At 34.8% G+C, this 19,907-nt stretch overlaps 1 protein-coding gene across 1 annotated transcript; it reads left to right on the forward strand.

The window, feature by feature from the left end:
- Positions 1-200: 200 nt before the first annotated feature.
- LOC145307382 (ornithine decarboxylase antizyme 1-like) lies at positions 201-8,847 on the forward strand. Its single transcript, XM_080149802.1, has 6 exons — positions 201-359; positions 3,094-3,150; positions 3,677-3,747; positions 5,442-5,573; positions 7,525-7,649; positions 7,953-8,847. The coding sequence occupies exons 3-6, from the start codon at positions 3,691-3,693 to the stop codon at positions 8,047-8,049; spliced, it is 411 nt and encodes a 136-aa protein (XP_080005928.1). The 5' UTR covers positions 201-359; positions 3,094-3,150; positions 3,677-3,690; the 3' UTR covers positions 8,050-8,847.
- The last annotated feature ends 11,060 nt before the right edge of the window (positions 8,848-19,907 follow it).

Here is a 19,907-nt window from a genome sequence, read left to right on the forward strand (position 1 = left end):
AGACTGACAGATAGACAGACAGACAGATAGATAGATATACATTACCACTGATAAAAGTGTCCTATTGCTTTAAAACTTTTCCTTTATTTCAGAATCAAGTTTCCTTTATACTTCAAGTGATTACTAGTTAGCAAGCTGAAAGCTAAACGAAAAATGAGTGATTTGATTGATAATAATAATAGACTCTCAATATTAAGTCGCGGCGGCGGCAGTCTGGCGGCCACCTGCGGGATGGCCGGCGCTGCCGCCGCCGATTGCGGAGCTGCAGCCGCTGCAGCTTGCGGAGCTGGGGCCTCGGTCAACAAGTTCAGCGCCCTCGACGCTGGGCCTCGACACTGGGTTTGATGTCACCCGCGCAGGTCTGTAAATTTTACATTTTAGCCGTTCCCGAGGTTTAATTGGACGTTTAGGGGGAGAAGGAGTCTTCCAATCAAGATAACTATGAAGTACTCTTTTTTTGCAAATTTTATTGGCTAATTTTCATGTAAAATAAATTTTTTTGTATTTCTAACCAGTTTTGGTCAATTGGCAGTTGGATTTCAATTTTACACAGGTCCAAAGAAACACCCCTGGGGCACTCCAATTTTTTGTTTTGTTGGGTTTGATGTCACCCGTGCAGGTAACTCCGATTTCTTAATTGGTTGATAAGTTTGGACACTTATAGTTTGCAGGGATCTAAAGGGATAAGACAATAGCTGATAAATTGATGTACATCCCCAATGATTAAGTATACTTTTTAATTACCCCTTCATTATAGTATAATTAGTGGTTGATATATTTGGACACTTCTTACTAAAGGGATAAGACAATGGCTGATAAATTGATGTACATCCCCAATGATTAAGTATACTTTAAATTATCCTTTCATTATAGTATAATTAGTGGTTGATATATTTGGACATTTCTAAGGGATCTAAAGGAATAAGACAATGGCTGATAAATTGATGTACATCCCCAATGATGATACTATAAATCACCCCTTCATTATATTATAATTAGTGGTTGATATGTTTGGGCACAACTAGTTTGAAGGGATCTAAAGAATAAGACAATGGCTGATAAATTGATGTACAGCCCCAATGATGATACTTTAAATTACCCCTTCAATATATTATAATTAGTGGTTGATATGTTTGGACACTACCTACACAGGGATCTAAAGGGATAAGACAATAGCTTATAAATTGATGTACATCCCCAATGATGATACTTTAAATTACCCCTTCATTATATTATAATTAGTGGTTGATATGTGTGGACACTATATACCTACTCAGGGATCTAAAGGGATAAGACAATGGTTGATAAATTGATGTACATTGTACATCCCCAATGATGATACTTAAAATTACTCCTTCATTATATTATAATTAGTGGTTGATATGTTTGGATACTACCTATTCAGGGATCTAAAGGGATAAGACAATAGCTTATAAATTGATGTACATCCCTAATGATTATACACAAAATTGCCCCTTCTGTAAATTACAATTAGTTGTTGAAATGTTAAGGCACTTAAAGTAATAAACCAACCAATCAAATACAATAAAATACTCACAGCATCTGTACACTCCTACATTATATTACAATTTGGTCACCGTTTTTATAAACCAACAAATCAAAATTCAATAAAAGTTGTTAAGAACAAGAAAACGTTAATTTAAAAACTTTGGGGACTAGTGTAATAAAAAAGCCCAATGTCCCTCTCTCCCTGAAATTAAATTTATTGGTTCTTAGACACTACTATAGTTTGGAATCAAACCAATCAAAATCCAATCCCATTTTTTTTTGAGTTGTTGGTTTTTTGCTGGTAAATTAAAAGCATTGGTTGAAAATTTTGGACACTTTTATATCCAAAGACTTTATGGTAAGGAAAAAAGATAATGTTAAACTTTCTTTTTGTTAGATTTTCGCCCTTTTCGTGGTTTTAATGCACATTTGGGTCAGTTTAAGTGTTCTTAATTATAAAATAACCAAATATATATATACATGAAATGTACTATAATTAACAACAATTTGACTTAATAAGCGCATTTGACTACAACCCATCTTTAATGAATTATGCGAAATAAATGTCCCTATTGTTCCGTTACTCCCCTCCCCTCATTTCTCTCCTAAATCCTTTGTTTAGGTTAGGATTTCCCAGAGGGCCTTTGTGCAGGGATTACTCTTAATACAAGTGAGACCCCTAGTAGAAAAAGTTTGCACTACATTCTTTTGTTTAGGTTTGGCATTCCCAGAGGGCCTTTGTGCAAGGATTACTCTTAATGAAATTGAGACCCCTAGTGAAGAAAGATTGAACTACATTCTTTTTTTTTAGGTTAGGATTTCCGGGCACTAGTGTGTTGATTACTCTTTAAGGAAGGGAGACACCTAGTGGAGAAAGATTGAACTACATTCTTTTGTTTAGGTTGGGAATTCCCAGAGGGCACTTGCGCGGGGTATATTGGATATTTTTTGTTTGTTCCGTGATGGCTTCGGAAACCGATCAATATCCGCTGGATTAGAACCGGTTCTCAGCCATGCTATCTGCATAATATCCGCGGAAAAGCTGTCTATAACACTAAATTCTTTCTGTTTAGGGTGGGAATTCCCAGAGGGCACTTGCCCGGGGTATATTGGATATATGTGTGACTGTCTATCTGTCTTTCTATCCATCAGTCTGTCTGTCTGTCTATCTATCTGTCTATCCATCGGTCTTCTGTCTATCTATCTGTCTGTCTGTCTATCTATCGGTCTTCTGTCTATCTATCTGTCTTCTAAGTTCTGTCTATTCTATCTATCTCTCTTCTATCTATCTATCTTTCTTCCATCTATCTATCTTCTATATATCAGTCTTCTGTCTATCTATCTATCTGTCTGTCTATCTATCTGTTTTCTGTCTATCCATATGTCTGTCTATAATATATTTTTGTTTAGGTTGAGAATTCCCAGAGGGCACTTGCGCGGGGTATATTGGATATTGTTTGTTTGTTCCGTGATGGCTTCTGAAACCGATCGATATCCGCTGGATTAGAACCGGTTCTCAGCCATACTATCTGCATAATATCCGCGGAAAAGCTGTCTATAATACTAAATTCTTCTTTTGTTTAGGTTGGGAATTCCCAGAGGGCACTTGCGCGGGGTATATTGGATATCCTTCTGACCTGGGTCATCATAACACCATGAGTACAGGCTTCGGAAACTGATCAATATCCGCTGGATAAGAACCGGTTCTCAGCCATACCATCTGCATAATATCCGCGGAAAAGCTGTCTATAATACTAAATTCTTCTTTTGTTTAGGTTGGGAATTCCCAGAGGGCACTTGCGCGGGGTATATTGGATATTTTTTGTTTGTTCCGTGATGGCTTCTGAAACCGATCAATATCCGCTGGATAAGAACCGGTTCTCAGCCATACCATCTGCATAATATCCGCGGAAAAGCTGTCTATAATACTAAATTCTTCTTTTGTTTAGGTTGGGAATTCCCAGAGGGCACTTGCGCGGGGTATATTGGATATCCCTCTGACCTGGGTCATAACACCATGAGTACAGGCTGTAAATCCAGGACATACAGTACTAGCAGTACACTCTCTACTGAGGTATATGTTTACACATGCAAATAAAGTAACAGAATGTATGTCTGTCTGTTTGTCTGTCTTGAACATAATTCATAGAATAATGTCTGCCCGTCTGTCATAACACCATAATGAGTACAGGCTGTAAATCCAGGACATATAGTACTAGCAGTACTCTCTCCACTGAGGTATATATATACATATACATACAATAGTAAGTAACAGGATGTCTGTCTGTCTTTCTGATTGTCTGTATGTTTGTCTGTTTGTTTGTCTGTTTGTATGTCTGGTTGTCTGTCTGTCTGTTTGTTTGTCTGTTTGTCTCTCTGTTTGTCTGTATGTCTGTCTGTTTGACTGTCTGTTTGACTGTCTGTTTGACTGTCTGTTTGACTGTCTGTTTGACTGTCTGTCTGTTTGTTTGTCAGTTTGTCTGTATGTCTGTTTGTCTGTTCTGTCTGTTATGTCTGTTTGTATGTCTGTCTGTCTGTCTATCTGTTTGTACGTCTGTTTGTTTGTCTGTCTGTCTGTCTGTCTGTCTGTTTGTCTCTCTGTCTGTCTGTATGTCTATCTGTCTGTCTGTTTGTCTGGCTGTTTGTCTGTCTGTCTGGCTGTTTGTCTGTCTGTTTGTCTGTTTGTTTGTCTGTCTGTCTGTCTGTCTATCTGTTTGTACGTCTGTTTGTTTGTCTGTCTGTCTGTCTGTCTGTCTGTCTGTCTGTCTGTCTGTCTGTCTGTTTGTTTGTTTGTCTGTCTTGTACATAATACAAAGTAGAATAATGTCTGCCCGTCTGTCCGTCTGTCATAACACCATAATGAGTACAGGCTGTAAATCCAGGACATACAGTACTAGTAGTACTCTCTCCACTGAGGGTTGGCAATTCGTCCTATTTTTGTAATGGATTCTTGCAAAAATCCGCAAAAAAAACTGAGGTATTTATACATATCCAGAATACAAAGTGGAATGATGTCTGTCTGTTCGTCCATCTGTCCCTTAAGATATCGGTAACCACTGAACTGATTGGATCCAACTCTTTAGGGAATATACCTACTGGTCCTGTGGTGGTTTTAGTCTATTTTCTTGAGGCGTGGGACACACCCAACCCCCCTGAAATAAAAAAGTCCCCTCCCTTTTAATTTTTGTGTAGGTATACTGCAAACAACCTGGGTTTCAATTTCAATGAATTTATATTTTTGTGTATACGGCAAACAACCTGATTTTAATTTTGCCACAGTGTAATATGACCAAGAATATCTTTTTAAAAATATCTTTGTTTTTAGATATACATATAGATAGACAGACATATAGATAGATAGATAGATAGATAGATAGATAGATAGACAGATAGACATATAGACAGATAGACAGATATACAGATAGACAGATATACAGATAGATAGACAGATAGAAATATAGATAGACATACAGATAGACAGACAGACAGATAGATAGACTGATAGACAGATAGACAGACAGATAGACAGACATATAGATAGATAGATAGACAGACATATAGACAGACAGACAGATATATAGATAGACAGATAGCTAGATAGACAGATAGCTAGACAGAAAACAGATAGATAAATAGATAGACAGAACACAGATAGATAGACTGACAGATAGATAGACAGACAGATAGATAGACAGACAGATAGATAGATAGATAGATAGATAGGTAGACAGACAGACAGACAGACAGATAGATAGATAGATAGATAGATAGATAGATAGATAGGTAGATAGATAGACAGACAGATAGATAGACAGACAGACAGATAGACAGACAGTCAGATAGACAGAGAGACAGACAGTCAGACAGACAGACAGTCAGACAGACAGACAAAGAATAAATTTTTAAAAATATATTTGTTTTTGTTTTTTTAGTCCGAGTGTAGTCCAGAGCCGGAGCAGGCGGTGAAGTTAACCTTCTCTGTTGCTGGTCTGGTCGCTGGGTGCACCAGGAGCCAGTGGGAGGCAGTACTCTGGCAGAACAGGCTCTACGTGGCCGTCACTCAGGTACAAACATGTAAACATCAAAAGGAGGAATAAGCTACCTTGGGGGCATAATACTAACTATCTGTCTTCGGTCTATCTATCTATAATATCTATATATCTGTATGTTTATCTATCTATCTTTCTGTCTATCTGTCTTCTTTATATTTGTCTATCTATCTATCTGTCTATCTATCTGTCTATTTGTCTGTCGATCTATCTATCTGTCTTCTGTCTATCTATCTATCTGTCTATCTATCTATCTGTCCGACTATCTATCTGTCTTCTTTATATTTGTCTATCTATCTGTCTTCTGTCTGTTAATTTGTTTGTCTATCTATCTGTCTCTGTCTATCTATCTGTCTTCTATATATCTGTCTATCTATCTATCTGTCTGTCTATCTATCTGTCTTCTATCTATCTGTCTATCTATCTGTCTTCTGTCTATCTATCTGTCTGTCTGTATATCTAACTTTCTGTCTGTCTATTTGTCTATCTATCTATCTGTCTTTTTTATATTTGTCTATCTATCTGTCTTCTGTCTATCTATCTGTCTGTTTATCTGTTTTAACATCAAAAGGAGGCCTTGTACTCTATCTATTCTATCTCTAATATGCTAGGGTGAGGCGGGGCTAAACCGGTAATTTTTTCGGTTTTTCGAAAAAAAAATGGGGTAAAAATTATTATTTTTAAATGGGACCAAGGACATTAGAAAGATCTCGGAAAAGTCTAACAGGTCCTAAAAGGACGTTATCCTAGGACTTTGGGAAGTTTGTAAAAATTGATCTAAAAAACGGCACAGACTTCGTCCCGCCTCAAGGCGAAGTCGGTATAGCATTTCCAAGCTTCAAAAAATCGATGACGTATTGATTTTATTACAGCATGCGCTAAAGGTAATAGTTGCTAAATGTAATAAAGAGCATGCACAAAAATTTATGAAGATACGCGAAATTTAACTTTTTTTCTCGAAAATTTCACTTTTTTAAAACAAAATTGAAAAAGTTAGTATAAAAAGGTCAAAACCGAGTTCCCCCGCTTTAGAAAAGGTCAATTTGTAAAAAAAACTATACAAGCTTTTTTAAAGTTTTAAACGGAAATGGATAGCCCATTAGATCTGTCGTCTGTCTGTCTATCTATCTGTCTATCTATCTGTCTACCTATCCGTCTGTTTATCTGTCCGTCTATCTGTCTTCTTTATATTTGTCTATCTATCTGTCTTCTGTCTATCTGTCTGTTTGTCTATCTATCTGTCTGTCTGTCTTTCTATCTATCTGTCTGTCTTCTGACTATCTATCTATCTGTCTTCTGTCTATCTATCTATCTGTCTATCTATCTGTCCAACTATCTATCTGTCTTCTTTATATTTGTCTATCTATCTGTTTTCTGTCTGTTAATTTGTTTATCTATCTATCTGTCTGTCTGTCTATCTATCTGTCTTCTATCTATCTATCTATCTATCTGTCTGTCTGTCTGTCTGTCTGTCTGTCTATCTATCTGTCTTCTATCTATCTGTCTATCTATCTGTCTTCTATCTATCTGTCTATCTATCTGTCTTCTGTCTATTTGTCTGTCTATCTATCTATCTGTCTGTCTATCTATCTGTCTGTCTATCTATCTGTCTTCTGTCTATCTGTCTGTCTATCTGTCTGCCTATCTGTCTGTCTGTCTATCTATCTATCTGCCTGTCTGTCAGTCTATCTATCTGTCTGTCTATCTATCTGTCTGTCTATCTCTCTGTCTTCTTTATATTTGTCTATCTATCTGTCTTCTGTCTATCTGTCTATCTATCTGTAATATCTATCTATCTATCTCTTTTGTCTATCTATCTGTCTGTATATCTATCTGTCTATCTATCTGTCTATCTAACTGTTTATCTATCTGTCTATTTGTCTGTATTTGTCTATCTGTCTGTCTATCTGTCTTCTATCTATCTATCTGTCTATCTATCTGTAATATCTATCTATCTGTATTGCAGGACCAGCTGTTGGATGGTTCCAAGCATGGATTCATCTCTCTGCTGGAGTATGCTGAAGAGGAGCTGGGTGTGGACCACGTGGTGGCTTGCCTACCAAGCCAGGCCTGTAACAAGAACATCATCAGGTGAATAGATAGATAGACAGATTGATAGATAGATAGATAGATAGAAAGACAGACAGATAGATCGACAGACAGATAGATAGACAGACAGATAAATAGATAGATAGATAGACAGACAGACAGATAGGTAGATAGATATATAGATAGACAGACAGACAGACAGATAGATAGATAGATAGCTAGATAGATAGACAGACAGACAGACAGATAGGTAGACAGCCATATAGATAGACAGAAGAACTGGGACACATATCCTTCTAACTACATGTTCTAAACCCAATTTAAATCTAGATTCTCTAATTTCAGAAACTTCCTCTTTCTTGGATTTACAGCTCTGGACCCAGGGCATGAGTTTTTTCCACTACAAAAACCCAACGTTGCTTGCTTCCTATACACCATCTAGAGACCACACAAATTAACCACCGGACCAATTGGGTCCGTCCAATTTGCAGTTGAGTAAATAGATTTTCATCTGCCATACTGAAAAATCATGTATAGCACCGTTTTATAGACAATTTTCCACCAAAAAATCCTAGCAAAATCTTGCAAAATATAGCTTTTCTGTCCTTTACCTTGCAAAATGTTGCAAAATATACCTTTTCTTTTCTTTACCTAGCAAAATATTAAAAGATTGTTTTACTCAACTGCAATTAAATGACCACCTTTCTTACTTTTGTTTTATATAAAAAATAACATCAAAAAATGCATAAAAAAAATCTACCAAAAGTGAGAATCCTACATAAGCAAGAACTATATACCTAAACATATATTATAACCTCGTTATAACGGTATTCCCAAAAAAAATATAATTTTGAAATGTTTATACTGTCAAGTTTGATACATTTCAAAGCAAAAAAAAGTTTAAAATATTTCAAAATACCAAAAAAAGTTTAAAAATGTAAAAAAAAATCAAAAAAAATATCCATTATGTTTCATTTAACCTAAAAATTTAAAATATTGATTTATCTTTTAAACCCTTATTATATTTATTTCAATTAAACCATTGTAAAATTTTAAATAATGAGTTTTTGTAAAAATCTAGGAAAATTGACAGATTTGCTAGATAATCAGTAAAATAATAGTATAAGACCATTTTTTTAAACATTAACTTAATTTTTCTTTAGATTTTTACAAAAATGTTGTCAAAGATTTTAATTATATAACAAAACAAGTTTCTTCATTAATAAAAATTTCATTTTAATTATTTTTTTATCTCATTAAAAGTGTTCTGTAAGTACTATTTTGTGTTTTTAAAAGCGTGTTAGAATTGTCCTATTGAATTCAAACTTTGCATGGTGATTCCTGTAGTAGTTAGGTACAACTTAAAAAGCGTATCAACTCTATGATAATTACCAGAATCAGTATACCAAAAATCAAATCAATCGGATAATCAGATCATTACCAGAATGTACGTACGTTTTTTTAATTTTTTGACAACAAATTTTTGTATATTAGAATTATCCTATTCATCTGAATTTTGGAATACTGATTCCTATTACAACAAGGTACAATGTTATAATCTCTATAGTCAAGTCCTAAAAACGTCAGTATGTCCTTAAAGCAGTATCGTGCATTTAATCAGCTTTGCAACGAATTTACTTACAATTTTGTTTAGATTTATTCATGTATAGACTTATTCAGTCCTGACACTCTACAAGTGTCAATGTGCTTTTGTCTTTCCATTTTAGAGCTTTTGCTTTTATGGATGTTGTTATCCTTGTTTTTTTGTTTAGGTCTTCACAGCCCCTAGAGGCTAGGCACAGAATAACCTATAATGGAGAGGTTAAGTGATTATGTGATTGCATTAGGGCAATCTAATCCTAACTATAAAACAAAGTAGAACGATGTCGGTCTGTTCGTTTGTTTGTAACAAAGGATCTCGCTAACTGTTGAACCGATCGGGTTCTCCTTAATAGGGTAGCTTCTTATAGGTCCAGGGAAGGTTTATAACTATTTTGGGGGAGGGTACCACCACCCTCCCAAGTGAAATCGCCCAAAAAAAATTTATTACTTTTTCTTTTAACATCTGAAATACGAAATTGGGTTATCAAATTCGACAGTCCCCTCTTTAAGTGCCCCTAGAGGCCTCTAGGGGCGTAGCCGCTAGTGTTGATATAATAGATGTAACACACTAGATGGACAATATTACAAAAGGTACCGGATAGAGAGAGAGAGAGAGGACATTGGGAGGTTACACTAGTCCCCAAAGTTTTATAATAGCGTACTATGGAAGTGCAGAAAAATAGCCTAAAACCATACCCAGACTTATTTATAAAAATAAACCGGCCTAGAACCATATCTCAGAAGCCTCAATGAAAAGAAAAATCAATTCAGCGGTTAGCAAGATCCTTCGCTACACACACAAAAAAAGGATAAGAATATTAATATAAGGAATGAAACTGAAATGTCGTCCTACCTATGTTTCATATTTGAATTGGGATAAATTGTAAATTTATGTACCCCTTCTGTAGATTAAAATTAGTGGTTGAAACGTTTAAACACTCAACTGAATTAATCAACCAATCAAAATCTACAAGTTGATAAGCCAACGAATAAGAAAACGTTATTGAAAAACTTTAGGGACTAGTGTAATAAACAGCCCATTGTCCCCTCTCTCTCTCTGCCATCTATCTATCCATTATTAGTAACTAAGCTACTCTATAATTCAAAATGTCCGTCCGTCTGTCTGTAAGACACATTTTGGGAGAATTGTAATTTTCTCAGCTACTATTCATGATAGACAGCTGAAACTTCTTGTCAACATTACCATCATTAACTAATATTATTTAAAAACAAGGATGACAACATCCATAAAAGCGAAACACTGAAACGATAGGACAAACGGACATTAACACTTTTATAGTGTCAAAACTGAAAAATCAGAATATAAATGAATAAGAGTCAAAGCAAAATTGTAAGTCAATTTGTTGAAAAACTGCTTGTTACAGGATAATGTTTATGAACATACTTACATTTTTAGGACTTGATTATAGAGTTGCTTCGCTTATAATATTGTACTTTGTTGTCCCAGGAATCTATATACCAAAAATCAGATCAAACAGGTAATTAGATCACATAAACATTTGTTGTTAAAAAAGTAGAAAAATCAACATGTTTAAAATGGACGTACGGACATTTTAGTGATGATTATAGAGTTGCTACGCTTTCTAAATCGTACATAACTGCTAAAGGAATCACCATGCAAAATTTGAAATCGATAGGACAATTCTAATATACCTAAATTAACAAAAAAAAAGCTATCCGTTACGGACGTACGGACGGACCGACCCTAATTATAGGAAAGCTTCGCTTTTAAAAATAAACTTTGGGGACTGGAAGCCTATTGTCCTTTCTCTCTCTCGTATAGCTATCTATATAATTATCTAAATATCTATCTGACATAATGCTGATTTTGTACATCTATGATTTTTAGTTTCATTTAGAAGATGATATTCTCGATGGAGCTTTGCATTCAAGTAGGAAAATAGCCTAAAACCAAACTTATATAAAAAAGATATTTAGCCTAAAATCATAAAATGGAGAACTCAATCGGTTCAGTGGTTATCAGTTAGCTGCAGACAAAAAAACAACAAATTTTAATCTATAAAAATTTGTGTATCATCATTGGGGATGTACATCAATTTTGCATTGTCTTATCCCTTTTGATCCCTGGTTAAACTATCTATCTATTGTAAAACAAATAAGAAAATATTTTTATTCTCGTGTCCTAAGTAAATACTTAAAATCCCCAATAGGGGGGAGGGAGGGGGGACATTAAACTGTAAATTACACTGGTACCCAAAGTTTTGCAACACCGTTATTTATTTGAATACTTTGGGTACTTTTATTGAAAATAGTGTACAACTGTAAATTACACTGGTACTCAAAGTTTTTATAACCTCATTTTCTTATTCGTTGGCCTAAATACTTTGGGTACTTTTATTTGAATTGTGAGTAATTGCGTTCAACTGTAAATTACACTGGTACCCAAAGTTTTATAAAAAGTTTGGGTACCTGAAATGTCAATATTAAGTGTCTTTCAATCATTCCAGTAAAAGTACCCAAAGTTTGTGTGGAAACGAAAAAGATTATGTTGTTCAAAAAACTTTGGGTACCAGTGTAATTTACACCCTTAAACATTTTTTATATATAATCTTAAGAGATAATGGACGTTAAATTGATATACATACCCAATGATGATAAATAAAATTAACCTATCTCTAGACTAAATTATTGGTTGAAAAATATGGACTCTATTAGTTTGAAACCAACCAATAAATTTAGTTCCCAAACAATTTAGGCAAATGAACATTATGGTGTTATAAAACTTTGGGTACCAGTGTAATTTACAGTCCAAATTTATTCAAAATTCAATATAAGTACCCCAAGTTTTTAGGCAGACAAACAATAAAAGTGAGGTTATAAAACTTTGGGTACCAGTGTAATTAACAGTCCAAATTTACTCAAAATTCAAATAAAAGTACCCAAACTAATAATATAATGAAGTTATAAAACTTTGGGTACCAGTGTAATTTTTAGTCCCAATGTCCCCTCCCTTCTTTCTTCCACACACACTCACATACACACACACTCACACACACATACATACACACACACACACACTCACACATACATACACACACACAAACACACATACATACACTCACACACATACACACACACATACACACACACACATACATACACACACACACACACATAACTGCTATTTATAACTTTATACCTTAATCTCATTGTATATATTTACACAGGGATCTAAAGGACTTCGAAACCGATCAAATATTTGCTGGTTTAGAACCGGTTCTCAGCCATACTATCCGCATAATATCCGCGGAAAGCTGTCTATAATACGATGCAATGATTATCTATGAAAACACAGGGATCTAGAGGGATAAGACAATGGCTAAAAATTGATGTTTTTCTCCAATGATGATATGCAAAACTAACCCTTTTATACAATTAGTTGTTGAAACATTTAAGGACACTTAACCTAATTAACCAACCAATCAAAAGTCCCCAAAGTTATTAAGCCAACGAATAAGAAAACTTTATCATAAAACTTTGAGGACTAGTGTAATAAACAGCCCATTGTCTCCTCCAACCCTACGTTTGCGTAAGTGATATCTTTTAACACAAAAATTCAACAGTCTATCTTGACCAGCAGTCGAGAAAATAACATTCCCCCCAACCCATAGCGTTATGGACAGACAGACGGACAGATAGACGGATAGACAGACAGACAGAAGGACAGACTAAATATTAAAATATTAGTTATTTAGTTTCGATATTAATAAGATACTTTTTTTTCTCTCTCTCACACACTCTCTCTCTCTCTCTCTTATACACTCTCTCTCTCTTTTTATCTCCCTTTGTTTGCATAGAGGGAGGGGACATTGAGCTGTTTATTTCGCTAGTCCCCAAAGTTTTATAATAACGTTTTCTTATTCATTGGCTTAACAACTTTGAAGACCTAATTGAATTTTAACTTAATTTAGTTAAGTGTCCAAAAGTTTCAACCACTAACTGCACAAGGGGTAGATTGGTGTCATTTGGGGGGATGGATGCTGTCTAAAATGGTGCAAAAAATGGGGACAAATTCAAAATTTTTTGGCGTGTGACGTCATACCCCCATCTCTTTTTTAGGGGGTTTCTTTCCTCCTTCCCTTTTCTTTCCCCTTACTTGTGACGTAAATAAACAGCCCCGTCAAATCAATTTGAAATTTGTCCCCATTTTTTGCACCATTTTAGACAGCATCAGGGGATGTACATCAATTTATCGGCTATTGTCTTATCCCTTTAGATCCCAGGGGGGCTTTTGTGTTTGCTAACATCTTAAACGCGTGCCTTAGTGTTTGATCTAGTTGATCCTCCCCCCCCCTACCCCCCCCCCCACCTAGACATACAGAGATAGGTAAATGAAAAAAAAAACTGTCTGTCCATTTGTCTTTCCGTCCGTCTGATTATCCGTCAGTCATATTATTGTCTGTTCAAACGGCTGTCTTTCTGTTTGTCTGTCTGTCTGTCTGTTTGTCTGTCTGTCTGTTTGTCTGTCTGTTTGTCTGTCTGTCTGTTTGTCTGTCTGTTTGTCTGTCTGTTTGTCTGTCTGTCTGTTTGTCTGTCTGTTTGTCTGTCTGTATGTATGTCTGTCTGTTTGTCTGTCTGTTTGTCTGTCTGTTATGATAAAGTAACAGGATCTCTTTTTGTTTGTCTACAAAAAAACTTTACTACTTTATATAATAGGATATGTCAGGGTCAGCCACGAACACTTTTGTTGTGAAGTTGGCAAATTGCTTTCAAAATTTGTCTGTTTGTCCGTCTGTATGTCCATCCATATGAATGTCTATCTTTCAATATGAAAGTCTGTATATCTGCATTTATCTATGTTTGTCTGTCCGTCAGAAAAAAATTAAATAGCTTTTGATTAAATCAAAGCAAGGATCTTAAGGGATGAGACAATGGACGATACATTATTGTATCCCCAATTTGCTATTATTTACCAATCAAGTTTTTTTTAAAACACCACAAAGTTATTACAAATGAGGGAAAAGGTATGAAAAACTGTATGAATAATTATCAAAATTACCCCTTTCGTAGAATAATTTTTATTTTGTATCAACAAGGTCGGATACTTTTTTGGCCGGATACCAGATACTAGATTGGTTGATACTAGGGTTTGGCCGGATACCGGATATTAAAAGTATCCGGATACAGGATATCTGGCTGATTTATAATACCGGATATCCGGCCGGGTACCGGATATCCGACAAATCACTGAAAAATTCGGCCTGATACTGGATATACGGCATAAGAAATCAGCCGGTTATCCGGTATTAGGATAGTTTCAATATCCGGTATCCGGTCGGATATTGAAAATGGTCGGATATCCGTCCAAACCCAAGTTTCAACCAATCTAAGTACCCAAAAATAATTTTATAATATTAAATAATAAAACTTTGGGGCCCATATAATTTATAATCCAATGTCCCCGCCCTCTTTTTTTATATTATACCAGGGAGGGAGGAGACATTGGACTGTAAATTACACTGGTACCCAGAGCTTTACAACATTGTTATCTAACCTTGGGTACTTTTTATTGAATTTTGATTGGTTGGTTTATTAAGTTGTGTGTCCAAACCACTACCTGTAAACTATAAAAGGGATAGTTTTGTGTATCTTGATTGGGGATGTACATTTAATTAGCAGTCATTGTCTTATCCCTTTAGATCCCTGGGGCTTTATTACACTAGTCCCCAAGTTTTATTTGTTATTACTTTAGGGACTTTAGTGAATTGGATGGTTTTATTAAGTTGAGTGTTCAAACGTTTCAACCACTAATTGTAATCTATAAAAAGTGTAATATTGTGTAATGGCACACCCCCCCCCCCTCCATTCTTTTCTCATTTAAAAATAAATCAACCGTCATAAATACAGTTAAAGGGTATTTAATTATCAGAGGGGAATAAGTAAGGATCTAATCCGATTAATATCCGCTGGATTAGAACCGGTTCTCAGCCATACTATCCGCATAATATCCGCAGAAAGCTGTCTATAATACGATGCGATTAATAACTACAGAACATTAGGGATTTAAAGGGATTAGATAATAGCCGATAAATTGATGTACATCCCCAATGATGATACACAATATTACCCCTTCTGTAGATTACAATAAGTGTTACAAACGAGTCCCCAAAGTTTTGTTAAGCTAACGAATAAGAAAACGTTATTAAAAATTTTGTAATTTTATTTTGAACACAGTAATAGTGTCTGACTGATTATGACGTAACAAAAAATAATTAGCCAATGAGAGGCCGTTATTGACCAATGGTAAAATTTATAGTGGCATCTCATTGGCTATTTTTTTTTTGTTACGTCATAATCACTCAGACACTATTACTGTGTTCTTTATTTTTAACTTCAGTTTTTAGCATGGATCTAAAGGGATAAGACAATTGCCGTTAGGTACACCGACAAACCTCCTAAAAGGACAAAGATCCTAATTATGAAGATGCTTCGCTTGTAATATTGTACCTTATTGTAATAGGAATCATTACTTCAAAAATTAGATCATTCGGATGATTATATCACATAAAAAAATTGTTGTTAAAAAAGTAGAAAAATGAACATGTTTAAAATGGACGTACGGATATTCTGGTAATGATTGTAGAATTGCTACGCTCTCTAAATCGTACCTAACTACTACAGGAATCATCATGCAAAGTTTGAAATTGATGGGACAATTCTAACTTGCCTAAATTAACGAAAAAACTAGTTGTCCGGACGGACAGACGTACGGACCTACTCTAATTATAGAAAAGCTTCGCTTTTACAAATATGAAATAAAAGAAATCTTCCAAAATTTAGGAACAAAATCCACTAACAGTAAAACAATTAAACACAGGAAAATAATTTTTACCTGAAATTGAATATCCATAGGATAAACAAAATTACCCCTTCTGTGGATTACAATTAGTGGTTGAAACATTTGGACACTCAACTTAATAAACCAATATATTTAATAAAAGTCCACAAATTATAAGACTTTAGGAACTTTTTTTTGAGTATCATCATTTTTGGGGATGTACATCAATTTATCGGCCATTGTCTTAACCCTTTAGATCCCTTGTGAATTAAGAAAACTAGTCCCCAAAGTTTCATAATAAATTTTTTAATTCGTAAGTATTGAAATTTTATTGGTTCATTAAATTAAGTGTCCAAACGTTTCAACTAATAATGGTAATCTACATAAGGGATAGTTTTGTGTAACATCATTTTTGGGGATGTACATCAATTTATCGGCCATTGTCTTATCCCTTTAGATCCCTGTGAATTAATAATAAATACATTGAGGAGGGGAAATAAAATTTTTTAAATTCCAGAAAGGGATAAATATTCTTAAAATAATTTTTTTTTAAGGTTATCTATATTAGTAACTGTTTAGACTAATGACAACGCCACTAGAGACCACTAGGGGCATTTGAGGGGAGTGGGTAAGGAAGTCAATCACCCCTCATTTTTTTAATTGGCAATATAAAGAACAAGTAAAAAAAATTTTAAGTTCTTAATATCTCTCTTAGGAGGGCTATGCCACCCGACCCCAAAATAGATTATAAACCTTCCAAGGACCTATGAGAAGCTACATTGTAAAGGAGAACCATATCGGTTCAGTGGTTAGCGAGTTACTTTGGTCTGATTCTTTTACTTTTTACTTTTATAGACAGTTTTCCATTGATATTAAAATGATTTATATTAGAAATCTTAAAACATAAATTTCGCCGGTGGCAGCTGTACTTGGCAGCCGCTGTTATTTTATCCATCTGCGAGCATCACTTTAGAGGCCTCTAGGAGCACTTAGTAGGGGAGAGTTGAATTTTTTGGGGGGAGGGTAATTTTTTCTTTAGAAGGTGGTGGTACCCTCCCCCAAAATAGTTATAAACCTTCCCGGGACCAGTTAGAAGTTACCCTGTAAAGGAGAACCCGATCGGTTCAGCGGTTAGCAAGATCCTTCGGTACAAACAAACAGACAGTCAAACAGACAAACACACATCCTGTTACTTTATTATAAGAATAAATGAAAATCTGGTGCAACATCCAAGTAATAATAAATCGATTAACCCCAAATTCCTAACCTATGAATTATCATCAAATAGGATGTTTCTTCACTGCCGCAATCATCAACTAAACTTTGGGTACCGTCCAACTGTAAATAACACTGGTACCCAAAGTATTATGAATAAATATATTCTTCAATGGCCTGAAAACTTTGGGTACTTTTATTGAATTGTGTTTTACTCGTTAAAATTTTTCATATAAGTACCCAAAGTTTTTGAAGAAGCGCTAAAGATAATATTCTTTAACATTGGGTACCAGTGAATTATCAAATAGGAATATGTTTATTCACAAAACTTTGGGTACTTTTATACTTTGGGTACTACTGTATATTATACTGGTACCCAAAGTATTTATAACATTATAACTTTGGGTACTCAATCTCAATCTATTTATGTATCTATCTAACTATCTCTCTATCTATCTATCAATATATCTATGAATTTTCTTTATTCGCTACTGTATAATTTTTGGGGTTTTAGAGGTTTTTAGATAGATAGATAGATAGATAGAAAGATATATAGATAATAGACAGATAGATAGATAGATAGAAAGATAGATAGATAGATAGGTAGATAGATAGATAGATAGATAGATAGATAGATAGATAGATAGATAGATAGATAGATAGATAGATAGATAGATAGATAGATAGATAGTTAGTTAGTTAGATAGATAGATAGACAGATAGACAGATAGACAGATAGACAGATAGACAGATAGACAGATAGACAGATAGACAGATAGACAGATAGACAGATAGAAAGATAGATAGATAGAAAGAAATATAGATAGATAAAAGATAGATAGATAAATAGAAAGTTAGATAGATAGAAAGATAGATAGATAGATAGATAGATACATCGATAGATAGATAGAGAGATATAATTTTGCTGATATTTTACGGAGTCATATTCACACCCCTCCGATGTCAAATAATATTATACACGGTATTTAGCGGGATCTAAAGGGATAAGACAATGGCCGATAAAATGATGTACATTCGGGACAAATGATGATACACAAAATTTTTTCTTCTGTAAATTAAAATTAGTGGTTGAATCGTTTGAACACTCAACTTAATGAATCAATCAATCCCAAAGTTGTTAAGCCAACGAATAAGAAAACATTATTATAAAACATTAGGGACTAGTGTAATAAACAGCTCATTGCCCTCTCTCTCTCTGGGAAGGAATCGATATTATAATTACTTGGATGTTTTTCATGTAAAGTCTATGTCTATGTCAGCATCTATGTCTGTCTGTTTTTCTGTTTGTACTAAAGGATCTCGCTAACTGCTGAACTAATATAGTTTTCCTTTACAGGGTTGCTTCATATCAAGAGTCCAAACGTTTCAACCACTAATTGTTATCTACAGAAGGGGTATTTTAGTGTGTCATTATTGGGGATGTACATAAATTTATCCACCATTGTCTTATCCCTTTAGATCCCTGACAGATAATATTATACGGTATTTAGCGGGTTAAGACGTACGTACAATCCAACAAATTATTATCTATAATACAAAGTAGAACAATGTTTGTCTGTCTGTTTGTATGTACCAAAGGATCTCGCTAACCGCTGAGCCAATCGGGTTCTCTTTAATAGGGTAGCTTCTCATAGGTCCCCGGGAAGGTTTATAACTATTTTGGGGGAGGGTACCACCACCCTCCCAAGAGAACTCGCCCCTAGAAAAAATTTATGCCCCCCCCCCCAAAAAAAAAAAAAAATTTAATTTTTAAAAATCTAAATTTAAAAAAATGGGTTTTGGGATTCAACATCCCCCTCCTCAAGTGCCCCTAGAGGCCTTTAGGGGGGCGTAGCTGCTAGTAAAATATTAAAGCAAAAAGGGAGGGAAAAGACTGTTAATATAATACACTTGTAACCAAAGTTTTATAAACACTATCTTTAATTAGTTGGCCTAAAAACTTTGGGTACTTTTCTTCAATTTACTAGCAGTAAGTTTTAACCTTTCAACCAATAATTGGAAACTGCAGAGGGGTAGTTTTGTTAATCAATATTGGGGATGTTCATCAATTTAAGAGCCATTGTCTTATCCCTTTAGATCCCCGAATAAAATTATCTCTCTCTTTTTCTCTCTCTCTCTTTCTCTCTCTCTCCCTCTCTCTCTCCCTCTCTCTCTCTCTCTCTCTCTCTCTCTCTCTCTCTCTCTCTCTCTCTCTCTCTCTCTCTCTCGTTCTCTCTCTCTCTCTCTTTAGAATCCTGAATAGCCTTTTTTCTTTTTCGAATTTTTGCGTTTTTATTAGCACACCAAGATTAATTAAATAAATCAGGTCTATTTTATATCTACATCAACCATTGGATATATTATTACATGGATCATACACCAGATATTACATCCCAAATGATTATACACCACACTAAATAGATTACAATTGGTGGTTGAAACGTTTAGAAACTTTACATAAAGAACCATCTAATCAAAATTCATAAAAGTTGTTAAGCCAAGGAATAGACACAACCCAATCTTTCCCGATTTTGTATAATTTTTGAGGAACACGACGTCCAGTGACGTCATATTTTTCTTTCCCGAAAAAGGGAAGGGGGGAAGAAAAAAAAAAGATGGGAGAAAAGGGGGTTTTCCCCATCTCTTTTGAAGAGATTTTCTTC

Source organism: Acartia tonsa, chromosome 15, assembly GCF_053477335.1.
Source record: "Acartia tonsa isolate MP-2025a chromosome 15, ASM5347733v1, whole genome shotgun sequence".
NCBI classification, from domain to species: domain Eukaryota; kingdom Metazoa; phylum Arthropoda; class Copepoda; order Calanoida; family Acartiidae; genus Acartia; species Acartia tonsa.